Raw genomic sequence first — 12601 nt, 5'->3', positions numbered from 1 at the left:
CAGTAAACGGCTTTTTCAAAACAATTCGTTCCGACGGGAGGAAAGAGTTTTTGACTTGGGCGATTTGTGGCAAGAACATCAACCGACTCAGTAATCCTTCGGCAGATTTCAGTTCTGGTTCCTAGCTCGGTGGCATGGACGGCAGGGATGTCAGTCCAAAACCCTTGCAATTAAGGTTTTCAAAATGTTAGGTTGTTGTAGTAATTTTCTTCTGGTTTCAGATCGCTAGACTGCGTCAGTTTAACAGAGTGAACGATGGCAGTTTCGCATCCTGATCTCCTTTTTGTTTGATATAAATGTGAAAATAATCATGTGTTTTGTAATCTAGTTTGTCTCTGGTGTAAGAAGAACGTGATGTATAAATACCTGATGGTGTGTGATCTTTGCACCGGACACCTTGGGGTTGTAGTTTAAACACGTTGTTACCACTTAGGACGTTTTATTTCCGCGCCACTTTGTATTTTGCCCCTTGCATTTTAGCGATGCTGCCACCAGGTGTCCTTTCCAGTGAACTGAAGATGATGGTTCTTGGCTTTAATTCACCTTCACGTAGGCTTTTAATACCAAACGATTTTCTTTAGAAGATTTAAAAATACATCTGTAATTGTATCTTTCATACCTGGTTGTAACTGACTGCACTCTGCCTTATTCTCTGAGCTCTAGGCAGGGCAATATCCGGCAGCCACAGTCAGCCTCCTCCCGCTAAGGAAGGGATGGCAAACACCACACAAGCATCCTGAATCCTTCTGCCTTTGTCCACGGAGCGAGCTCAGTCATGGCCCCTTTCCCCTTGAACCCAGAGCACAGCCTGGGAATCCTTAGCTTCACCAGCCTTCAAGGTAGCTCCAGCCAGTCGATCTGAAATAGAGTTGGAGGGTATGAAACCTCCTTCGTGTTTTCTCTCTCCGCAGTACAGGCGGCTACTGCTTTCTCCGTTTGGAATCTTTTTGTTTTTTGTTGTTTTTTTTCCGCCAGTTTTTTCTTTTTTTCTAAAGAAAACGTTCATCCCATCCCATGCACATCTCTGCCTTATAAAACCACAGTGAAGCTACTATGGGCCGAAACCTATCATTTCTCCCCAACTGAGCTATAATTACTTTTTAACAAAATTATGGGGGGGGGGGGCATTTCAGAAAAGAGTAGATAAATCTTTTCCCTTCTTAAAATTGGAAGTATCTTAACCTGTATTTAATACCTCTTACTTAACTATAGGTTTTATGAGATTTCCCTTAGTTGCAATTAGCAACTCATTTAAGAAACTTGAAGTATAAAATAAGTATTTGTCTTCGGACATAGGTAAATTTTGCACCAACCAAAAACTCAAATCCAGAACCAAATGATTACTTTATGAAGGCTGCACTAGGGAGTTTAACCAGAAGTATAAACTCATTGCGTGTGCAATCGTTGGGTATCTTTGTACTGTTTATTTTCTCAGTGATTTTATTTTTACTGGTAATTTCTCACCTATGTGTCCAGAGCCCCTTTTAGCTGCCTAGTAATGATATCTATACTATGTGTATGTTTTTTTGGTGGGGAAAGTGGATGAAGAATTATGATGCTGATTTGTTGAAGTATAGTTTAGATACAATAATATAACCACTAGCTAGAATAAGATAACAATATTGTTGTGACCCTTTGTCATCCGACCCCTACTTGCTGATTTCTCTCGTCCTAGGTTAGTTTTTGCCTGTTCATAGGTAAAATTCATATGAATGTAGTCCTATAGTATTTACTGTTTTGTTTCCTTCACTTTAACAAACATCATTTTTGGAAATTCATGCGTATTGTGTGTGTCAACAGTTATTTCATTTTACTGCTTCATAGTATTCTATCGAATTAAAATGTTGTAGTTTATCTGTATGTACCTGTCCGTGGACGTTTGGATTGTTGCCAGTTCGGAACTATTATGAATAAGGGTTCTGGGGACATCATTGCATAAATCTTTTGTACACATGTGTTGTCATTTCTCTAGGGTCATTGCCTGGAGGTAGAATTGCCAGGTCATAGGGTATATGTGTGTTGATCTTCACGAGAAAATACAGTTCTCCAAATTTTTTCATCATTTTACATCCCTGCTGAGTATGACGGTTCTAGTTGTATGACATCCTCCCCATTTGACGTGGTCTCTCTTTCTGAAATTAGCCATTCGGATGGGCAAATGTACGTAGTGGTTTCATTTGCATTTATTTCCCCATGACTAATGGTATGTGCTTTTTAAGCATTCGTAGAACTTTTTTTGTGACCATCTTTCCAGTCTTTTACTCATTTATTGTTGAGTTGTTTAATTGAGTTGGAGGTTTTTTTGTTTTTGTTTTACACATAATGAATATAAGTGCTTTGTCATACATGTGTCCATATTTTTTCCCCGGACTGTAGTTTACTATTTCTTTTCTTAGTGGTGTTTTTTTGATGAGTGGGAAATTTTACTATTTTCAAATGAAATCAAATCTGTCAACTTTTTTTAGTGAAGGCTTTGTATCTGAAGAAATCTTTGCTTTCCTCAAGTTTGTGAGGGTATTCTGTGCTTTCTTTTAAAAGATTTTTTGATCCTAGCTTTTATGGTTAGTCCTGGGGTTCATCTCGAATTAAGTTTTAAGGATGGAATGAGGTGTAGGAGTTGATGTTCACACCCCCCAGATGCCTGCCTTAGAGTTACAGCATCGTTTGTTGGATAGTTGCCTTTCCCCGTCAATCTGGGTGCTTTTATTCGGTTATTGTTCTTTTTTGTGCGGGCTTGTATTTGCACCCTGTTCTGTTACGTTGCTTTATCAGTCCTTGAACCAGTACGACAGTGCTGGTTGCATACCGTGTGGGAAGTCCCCAATGCAGGTAGTGTAAATTCACCAGCATCTTTTCTTCCGTTTTAATTTTTTTTTTCCCCTCCCTGTTCCCCAGGTCCTTTTTATTTATGTAGAGATTTTAGAATCAGCTTATAAGTCTGTAAAAAAAAAAAAAATCTTGCTAGAGTTTCTGTTTGGATTGCATTAAGGGTCCATCCAGGAGAATGGACATCTTAACAGTATTGTGTCTTCAGTCTGTGATCATGGTTTATCCATTTATTTAGTCTTTCATTCTTCTCAACAACATTTTGTGGGGTTTAGTGCAGAAGTTTCACACATATTTTTAGTTCGTTTTATTTAATTTCTGATTTTTTCATACAATTTTTAAAGTATCGTTAAATGTCATTAAAATGTCATTTTTAAAGTATCGTTTTCTACTTTTCTCATTGAAAATATGTGGAAATAGAATTGAGTTTGTATATTAACTCGTATCCTAAGATCGTGCTACATGTACCTATTTGTTGTAGTTTTTTGTTTTTAGATTCTGTAGGGCTTTCTACTTACTCACATCCTCCACAAATGAACAGTTTTATTCTTTCAATCTGTATGCCTTTATTTATTTTTCTTGTTTTATCGTACTGACTAGGACCTCCGTATATTGAGTAGTTTTGGTGAGAACGGACATCTCCCCGTGTTCTCAATCTTGTGGGAAAGCATACCTATTTAAGTATGGTGCTCGTTGTGTATGTGTCTTGTAGCTCTGTCGGGTTGAAGGAGTAGTTTCCTGTGTTTTTAGAGAAGTGTCTTGCTTGTTTGTTTTTCTAAATCATGAGTGGGTTTTGGATGTTGTCACATGCTTTCTGCACCTGTAGAGATGATCATATGGTTTTTTCCCTGTTATGTGGTAAAATACATCAATAACTCTTAGAATATTAAGCTCAACCTATGATAAACCACACTTCCTACGTATTGCTGGGTTCAGTTTGCTAGTCTACATTGGTAGGAATATTTGTCTAAAATTTTAATATAATGCCTTCATTAGGTTTTGATCCCAGGATTCTGCTGGTCTCATAAAACTATTGGGGAAGTATTCTTTCTTGATTTTTCTGAAAGAGTTTGTATAAGATTGGCATTATTTCTTTTGTAAATGTTTAATAGAGTTCATCGATGAAGCTATCAGGACTGGAGATGTTCTTTGTTAGAAGGTTATTAATTGTAGCTCACATTTTTTGGTAAATATATGGCTATTTGGAGTTTCTTTTTTGAGTCCATTTTGGTAGGTATGGATTTCAAGCAATTTGTCCTCATCTAAGTTGTTGGCTTTGTCAGCATAAAATGACCCATAATATTTCATTATTATCTTTGTAGTTTCTAGAGGATCTGTAGTGATACAGTCTCTCTTGTATTCCTAACATCGGTCATTCCTGTTTTCTCCTTTTTCCCATTACTCTTGCTAGTGGTTGTCAAATTTGCCAGTCTTTTCAAGCAACCAGTCTTTTGTTTTTACTGTTGCTTCGTCTTGTTTCTATTTCACTGGTGCTTTTCTCTGTTATTTCTTTTTCTTCTCCTTACTTTAGGCTAAATTTGCTTCTTCTAGCTTCTGAAGGTGGAACCTTAGATCATTCATTTAAAACTTTCTTCTCATAGCATTTAATGGTATAAATGTCCCTCTAACTATTGCTTTAGCTGCATGCAGCAACTTTTGATATATTTTAAGTCTCATTGATTTTGAAACATTTCTAATTTCCCTTGTGATTTCTTTTTACTCATTGTTATTTAGAATGTTGTTATATAATTTCAAAATATTTGAGGATTTTCTAGGTATCTTATTGTTAGCTGATTTCTAATTCAGTAGCATCATGGGTCAGAAAACATGATTTCACTCCTTTAAGTGAAATTCATTGAGACTTGTTTTAGAATATAGCAGGTAATCTCACCTTGTGAATGTCCTGTGTGCCGTTGCAAAGAATTGCATTTTATACAGTTGTTTGGTGTAGTGGTCTACCGATGTCAGTATAGGTCAGGTTGTTCGATTTTTTTTTTTTTTCATATCTTTTACATCCTTATTTTATATGTGTGTGTACATGTGTCTGCCTGTGGATATTTGTTTTATCAATGACAGAGGGGAATGGTAGCCTTTAGTGATAATTCTGGATTTGTCTTCATCTCCCTTTCGTTGCTTTATGTGTTTCAAAGCTCTCTTAGTAGGTGTGTACCCATTTAGTATTGTTGTGACTGTGATAAATTGACTTTTTCATTATGATGAAATGTCTCTTTTTATCTCTAGTAATATTTCTAATTGTTAAGTCAGACTTGTCTGGTATTACACTACCTGTACCAACCTTCTTATTCGTAACATTTTCATAGTCTGTACTTTCTGTGCCCTTTAACGTCAAATCTGTCTGTATTTATATATGAAATACAGCTTTTGTATGCAACATTTAGTTGTCAAGCCTTTAAATCCAGTCAGATAGTCTCTTTTTTTCACGTTCAGTTTTTAACCCATTTAGTTATTCGGAAGTTTAGGTTTTAACTGTTGTATTTGTTCTCTGTCTCACCTCTTTTTTCCCCCATTCCTTCTTACCTGCCTTCTTTTGGGTCAATGGAGTACTTTCTGGTGTTCTGGTATTTTATTTCATCTGCTCTCTTGACCCTTTAGCTCTTACCCTGTGTGTAATTTTTAGTGTTATACGTACCCTTAATGCATCAGTTGACGTTCACGTAACACCACGTGATCAAGCATGCCCTTTTGTCTAACCGTCTACCTCTTGTGCACGTGGCATCGTACGTCACTTCTGCGTATGTTATAACCCTCACAGCAGACACATCGACTGCTTAAATAAAAAGGGACTTTTAAAGAAATTTTGAAACACACACAAAATAAAGATACTAAAAAGGTCTTTTCTGTTTACCTATGTACGTTCTTGATTCCTTCCCACCCTTCTTGGCTTCCGGCCTGAAGAACTTCGTCTAACTTTTTTATTTTGTAGGGAATAACTTTTGCTGATGGTGTCTCTCAGCAGTTGTTTATCTGAAAATATCTTTATTTACTTTCTTAAGGAAGATAGTGGACATTTCCATGGATGTAGAATTCTAGGTTGACATTTCAGCAAAAGAGAAAAGAGGTTATAACATTGCTTTTGTGTATCACGTTGTTTCTAAAGAGAAGCCAGTGGCTTTTCTAAGTATCCTTCCCTATATGTAATGTTTCTCCCTTTCCCCCTTCCTTCTGGCTGATTTTAATGTTTTCTGTTTTTGTTCAGTTATTCAATAATTTGACTCTTATGTCTCCAGGAATAGCTTTCTTTGTATTTATTTTCCTTGGAGTTGTTAAGTTCTGGGGTCTGTGGGTTGATCGCTTTTGTCAGTTTTTCCTAAGACTGTATCTTTTCCAGTATCTGTTGCTTCAGTCTTTCTTCTCCTTCTAGTTCTCTACTGAAATGTGTGTGACAGGCTCAGCATGATCTCAGAGGTCTCCAGTTTGTTCATGCTGTTTTCTTTTTTGTTTTAGTTTGGATAACGCCTTTGCTCTGTCTTCTGATTCACTGATTTTTTTTTTTCTTCTGCTGAGTCCAGTCTGCTGTTAAAACCATTACGTGAATTCTTGATTTCTGATATTGCATATTTTAGTTCTGACATTTCCGCATTTCCACTTACCTTTCAGGGAAAGGTTGCATTTGGTCTTCTGTCACCCCCCATCTATTCACACATGTTGTGCACCTTTTGAACTAAAATCTTTTACCTATTTGTTTATCATGGTTATTTGTAATGCCGGCCTGCCAGTTTCAGCATCTGGGTGGTTTACTTATGTGGGTCTTCCGACTAATTTTTGCACTTTGATTATGGACCCATCTTTTTAAAATTTCTTGTGTCTGTAGTTTTTTAAATGCACGCTGGACTTTGTATCTGAGAACAGTTGTGATGGAGGTAAACCCTCCCTCCAGAAAGAGATGCACCTCTTACTCTGTCATATGGGACTCAGTCCATCTCCTTTGTAGCTGAGCTGAATCTGGGCCTTGTGTTGTTTGTTCGCTCCACCTAGATTCTGTTCTCCACTGTCTTCCTAGCTTTTAAGCAGTGTCTGTGGCGACCCGAGTGCTCTCTCTGCAGCCCTGCTGCCCCAGGCAGTCTGTCCGTCCTGCTGCTCAGTTCCCTGGGGGCTCAGGTCTGGGCTCTCCGCCTGCCCTCCGCCTTTGGCCCGTCCACACTGCCAGGAGTTGGTTCAGAGCTGGGCCGGATTCTTCTTACCCACATCTCTGGCATTTGCTCCTTCCCTCACCTTAGGTCTCTTCTCTCCTAGAAAGGGCTTCTCATTTTCTGGAATTCCGTCAACTCTGATTTGTTTGGTTCTTGGCACTCAGATGGGTTTTTTAAATGGAATGATTTTGTGGCCTACCTGCTGGCGTGTTTTTGCTTTCAGAGTGAGAGCCGTGGTCTCTTACGAATTTCTGCATTGTCACTAGAAGCAAAAATCGGTGATGCCATTCTGAATAAATTCAATATTCATAAGCGTCTTAAGGGTTCTACCACCATCTATTAAAAAAGGAGTTTTCAGAAAAATCTCAACACGTGTTAATTTATTACTCAGCATATTCTAAATGCTTTTAATTTCTTTATCTAAATATGAAAGTGGTGGGGGAGCGCCTGGCTGGCCCAGCCTGAAGACCATGCACCTCTTGGTCTTGGGGTCATGAGTTCAGTCCCACACTGGGTGTAGAGATTACTTAAAAAAATAAACGAAATGAGAACAGTAAATCCGAGCGTGTAGGGTTAAACCAGTGAATCTTCACTTGGAGTGATTACCACAGCTTTGGAGAGCCATTGTTAGGAAAGGAAGTGCATCCGAGGTCACGTGTATCAGGCAGAAAAGCGATTCGGACCACTGGGCCGGAGCAGCGGTCGCACCAGAAGGTAAAAGCTTAAGGCTTTTGTGGGCCTCTATTGCATATTATGTGGCTGTGTTTGTTTGTTTTTACAACCTTTAAAAATATAAAACCCATTCATAGCTGAAGCTATAGAAAAACAGCCCAGGCTAGGCCTTTGTTTGCTGACCCCTGGGCCACATGATCTTTATAGTCATTTTTGGTCTTGAAATTATTTTGAATTTCTCCAACAACAAGCGCATTTGGAATAGTAATGTGTGAAAATCCAGAGAATCTGAGTATAAAGCGTTCTTTTTAATAAAGGTCTCAATATATAACATATTTAAGCATATTTGAAGTTATGCAGGCTTTTACATACTCCATCACATTTAGAGAAAGCTTTTTTTTATCTTTCTTCTCTTCAGGAGTATAAACCACCAGGAACCCGTAAACTTCATAATATTCTCGGAGTAGAAACAGGAGGACCTGGTGGGCGTCGTGCTGGGGAATCGGGTCATACCGTGGCTGACTACTTGAAGTTCAAAGACCTCATTTTAAGGATGCTTGATTATGACCCCAAAACTCGAATTCAACCTTACTATGCCCTGCAGCACAGTTTTTTCAAGAAGACAGCTGACGAAGGTACAAACACAAGTAACAGCGTGTCCACGAGTCCCGCGATGGAGCAGTCACAGTCCTCCGGAACCACCTCCAGCACGTCCTCCAGCTCAGGTCGGTCCTTCTGATACTCGGGGAGGCCTGGAAGCGTTTCTTATTTTTGTTACAAGGTGGGGGTTACTGTAAAGTCTTTGAAGAATTGGTTGTTGGGATAGGGAGGAATTGTTTTACCTAAATCTACCCTTTGTAGTTAGTAAAACATTTCACCTGTCCCCAAGCTCTGATACTTAATTACGCATGATAAATTCTGCTTGGCAGTTGGAAACGAAACCCTTTCTTTCTTGTTTTTTTTAAATGTGTTTTTTTTTAATGTTTGTATTTATTTTTGAGACAGAGCATGAGCAGGGGAGGGGCAGAGAGAAAGGGAGACAGAATCCGAAGCGGGCTCCAGGCTCTGAGCTGTCCGCACAGAGCCCGACACGGGGCTCGAACCCAGACACTGTGAGATCATGACCTGAGGCGAAGTTGGGCGCTCAACCGACTGAGCCCCACAGGCGCCCCTCTTAGCCAAAGTTTTCCTTTGGTTTCTTAAGTAGAAATACTTTGTTCACGTGCCTGAACTTTCCCCTAACTTAACCCAAACCAGACTGTCGTGTGTTAGTTCACTGGTCGGTGTGAAAGAACTTAGAGAATTGGATGACTTCCTGATACGCTTTGAGGTTCATACAGCTTTTTGCGCGTGCCGTACCTTCGGCGTTAACGTGAGTGTTGGAATACATACCTGAGCAAAGTTAACTTCAGACTTACGAGTACTGTGTTGTGATCCCGAAGGTGGATCGTCGGGGACGAGCAACAGTGGGAGAGCCAGGTCAGACCCGACGCACCAGCACCGGCACAGCGGCGGGCACTTCACGGCTGCCGTCCAGGCCATGGACTGTGAGACTCACAGTCCCCAGGTGAGCTCCCCGCCGCGGAGGCCCGGCCCCGCAGCAGCCGGCCGGGGCCGCGGCGGGCGCCAAGCGCATTTCCAGTGGTTGTGTCGTTTACCCCACGGGGTCTTAGTAGCTTCCACGCGTGTAGGGAATTCTGCCCTGTCCGTAACTAAGGAAGCAAGTCTTTGCAGTTTTCTCCCTCGCTATGTAGAAGTAGCTAACGTTTCTTGGGTGCATACCAGCCACTGTTCCGGTTGTTATTCCCTGTGTTTATCTCATTTACGACAGTAGCACTTGGAGCCTTACGCTGTTCGAGTTTCCCTTTTAACTTTGGGAACTGACCCTTGATGGGTTCAGTAACTTTCCCTGGCTTGTGCTCTTCATTACTGTGCTCCGACCGCTTCCTGTGATCTTTGGTCACTCATGGTCCTTGATTCCGAATCAGTTTGTGGTCTCTCACCTCCATGTTGTTTTGGGGTTACTTTGGGGTTTTTTTTGCTTTTGTTTTGTTTTTAATATCTATTTACTTTTGAGAGACAGAGACTGAGGTGGGGAGGGGCAGAGAGCGAGGGAGACACGGGACACTGAAGCAGGCTCCAGGCTCCGAGCTGTCAGCATAGAGCCCGACACGGGGCTCGAACTCACGGACGGTGAGACCGTGACCTGAACCGAAGTTGGGCACTCAGCCGACAGCCGTGCAGGCCCCCCTCGTTTGTTTTTGAAACGTGTTAAAGAAGAGGCTGTAATCGGGTATTTTTCTTTTCAATGGGGTGAAGCAGATGTTGGTAGTAAAAATATTTATGAAATACTCTTTGTAAAATACTAACTCACACGGGGCACTGTGTCACGGTGCTGTGTGACGAGGGGCCGGCGTATCATTTGTAAAAGCGAAGTCAGGACAGGTTGCTGAGTATCACGCCCCATTCTCGTGGCTGGGGCTGCTGGGCGCTGCGGGAGAAGACCACGAGCAGCAAGCTGGCACGGTCGGTGCCGTTGCCAGTTCCTAGTGCCCAGCCTCTGGGCGGGCTCGCCATTCCTCACCACCTCGTGTCTCCCCCGTTCTCTGTAGGCGCTGTTTCCAACGCCCCTTCTACTCTTTTTAGAAACTGACCTCTTGCTCAGCCTCTGGCTCCTGGGTCTGCTTGATTCTCTTCTGTCAGCATCTGATCCCCCCAGGTCTCTCCCGGCTGAAGCCAGCCCTCCTCCTGGCCCGTGTCTGTCTGGTGTCTGTTTGGCCCTACGTCGTGCTAGCCTGTGGTGGCTGTGTTGGACCCGTGAAGAGTTCCTCGGTCTGCTCCGGTGGGGGACACCGTTGCTGCAAGTGTCACCTGCGGCCGCCACTGAGGAGGCCGGTGCCGGGCATTCAGAGGCTTGTCCTTTTTAGTTCCTCACCCACGTGGACAGTTTTGGCTCCTCCCTGCCCTTTGAAGCACTTTCCCTCTTTTTCCCTTGGCAGGACGCCCCCTGAGTTTCCCTCACTTGTCTGGCCTTTCCTTCCCTGTCTCTTTTTCCGGATTCTCCTCTGCCCACCCTGTAGACACGGACGCTCCCAAGGCTTGCCCGCTTGCCGGTTGACCTCGCCCACCCTGTCCGATGCCTCAGTACCGTCTTGGCCCAGGTCCCCCCTCCAGCTTCATTTCTGACCTGGGCCTCTGTTTCTCTTTTGTGTTCCTCGTACAGATGGCCCTAGATTCACCCATTTGTTCAAGCCTTACACCTGGGGGTTAGGTTGGGGAGCTGATCCTTGCCTCGTCTTTTCCCTCATCCCACAGTTGAATCAAGTAGTAAATTGTGTGAATTCTGAATATCCTAAATGTGCTTGTATTTTCTTCACTTCATCCCATTGCTACAACCGTCTCCAGCCTGTCTTCCTATAAAGAATGTTCTAACCTGGTCTTCCAGCATCTAACTCCATTCAGCGGTCAACGCCATTTTCTTCTCTGCGGGCACATGAACATTCAGTAAAGCAGTCTGATGCGGCTTTTCCCTACTTTAAACCAGTGTTTGGCTTTTCCTTTGTACTTAAAAGGGAATTTAGACTTCCTGCGAAGGTCTCAGTGATTGCCACGGTCTGGTCCTTTTCAGGGCATTCTTTCTCCTCTTTATTTGCTCTGGTCTTACTGGATTTTCGTCATTTTTTTGGAATATACCACGTTCTTTCTTGTTTCTCACATGTTCTGTGCTCAGCCTGGAACACTTTTCCCCTCTCTCGGCTTTGGTCATTGCCACTTACACTTCAGACCTTCACTTAAATGTCGCTATTGGTTTTTGTATCCTTTTTGAGATATTGTATGCATATCCACATACAGATATAGATTCCTAATCTTTGTACACAAACGATAGTGTGCCATGCACAAGTTGATGTTTTGAGTTTGTTTTTTTGCTTGTTTTTTTGGGGGGGGGTCGTTATATGTTTTACGTGTATTTTTAATATATATTTGGAGCTCTTTCTACATCAGTACCTGGAGAACTTTTTCTTCCTTCTTCTTCACATGATACTCCCGTGTTTAGATGTTCCATAAGTCATTTCCCCTGTTAATTTCCAGTCTTTTTTACTATTACAGATGATGGTAGAATGCCACAGACCTATCACTCATACATATTAAGTGTACCTGTGATAGGAACCCCTAAATGTGAAATCGCAGGTCAGAGAGGGATGTGATCTGTAAGTTTCATAATTGCTGTCAATTGCTCTCCATTTAGTTTTGCCAGTTTAGCCTTCCACCAGCAAGACTTTGGAGAAACAATCGGGGAGGGGTGGGGTGATCACCTTTGATCAGTCTGAAATGAAAAATGGTATTGGACAGAAGATATTTTTATTTTGCTTATTTGTTCCTCTTTTTTCTTTAAAAAAATGTGTTTTAAGTTTATTTAACTTTTTATGGAAGAGACAGAGAGAGAGAGAGAGAGAATGAGAATGAGAATCCCAAGCAGGCTCCACACTGTCAGTGCAGAGCCTGATGCGGGGCTCGATCCCACAAACCGTGAGATCGTGACCTGAGCCGAAATCAAGAGTCCAATGTCTAACCAATTGAGCCACCCAGGCAACCCTGCTTATTTTCTATTTATACATGAATTTGAGTCGTGTTGTAGTTTAAGAGCCGTCAGTATTTTCTGAGAACTTTCTGCCTCTTTTTCTACTGGATTGTTTGCAGTGGTGTGTCTTAAAGTTTGACTCTCCAGACCACTTCCGCTGAGAAAGAAACGCTTTATGTCAGCTCCTGGTAAAAGACATATTTTCCAGCTCATAGGGACAGAGTAGATAAACAAAATGAGTCAAATTAATAGAAATTGCAAGTACTGCTGATAAAAGGTGTCAGGATGTGATCTAGGATGACGATTTGTTGGGTGGGATGCGTGAGGATTTGAGTAAGCCAGACTGATAATAGACCCCACAAAATATGGTAGC

At 41.7% G+C, this 12601-nt stretch overlaps 1 protein-coding gene across 4 annotated transcripts in view; it reads left to right on the top strand.

Annotated features, from left to right (window-relative positions):
• Positions 1–12601, top strand: part of DYRK1A (dual specificity tyrosine phosphorylation regulated kinase 1A) — a 149882-nt gene that overhangs the window by 132409 nt on the left and 4872 nt on the right. For all 4 annotated transcript variants that reach the window (XM_019420337.2, XM_019420339.2, XM_019420338.2 and 1 more), the window contains 2 exons: positions 8068–8374; positions 9092–9216. In XM_019420337.2, the coding sequence (XP_019275882.1) occupies positions 8068–8374; positions 9092–9216 (432 nt within the window). The remainder of the gene's footprint in view (positions 1–8067; positions 8375–9091; positions 9217–12601) is intronic.

This window comes from Panthera pardus, unplaced genomic scaffold, assembly GCF_024362965.1.
Source record: "Panthera pardus isolate Hobbes unplaced genomic scaffold, ASM2436296v1 HiC_scaffold_16, whole genome shotgun sequence".
Lineage (NCBI taxonomy): Eukaryota > Metazoa > Chordata > Mammalia > Carnivora > Felidae > Panthera > Panthera pardus.
Note: the sequence above shows the minus strand (reverse complement) of the source record. Positions and strands in the feature narration are given on the sequence as shown.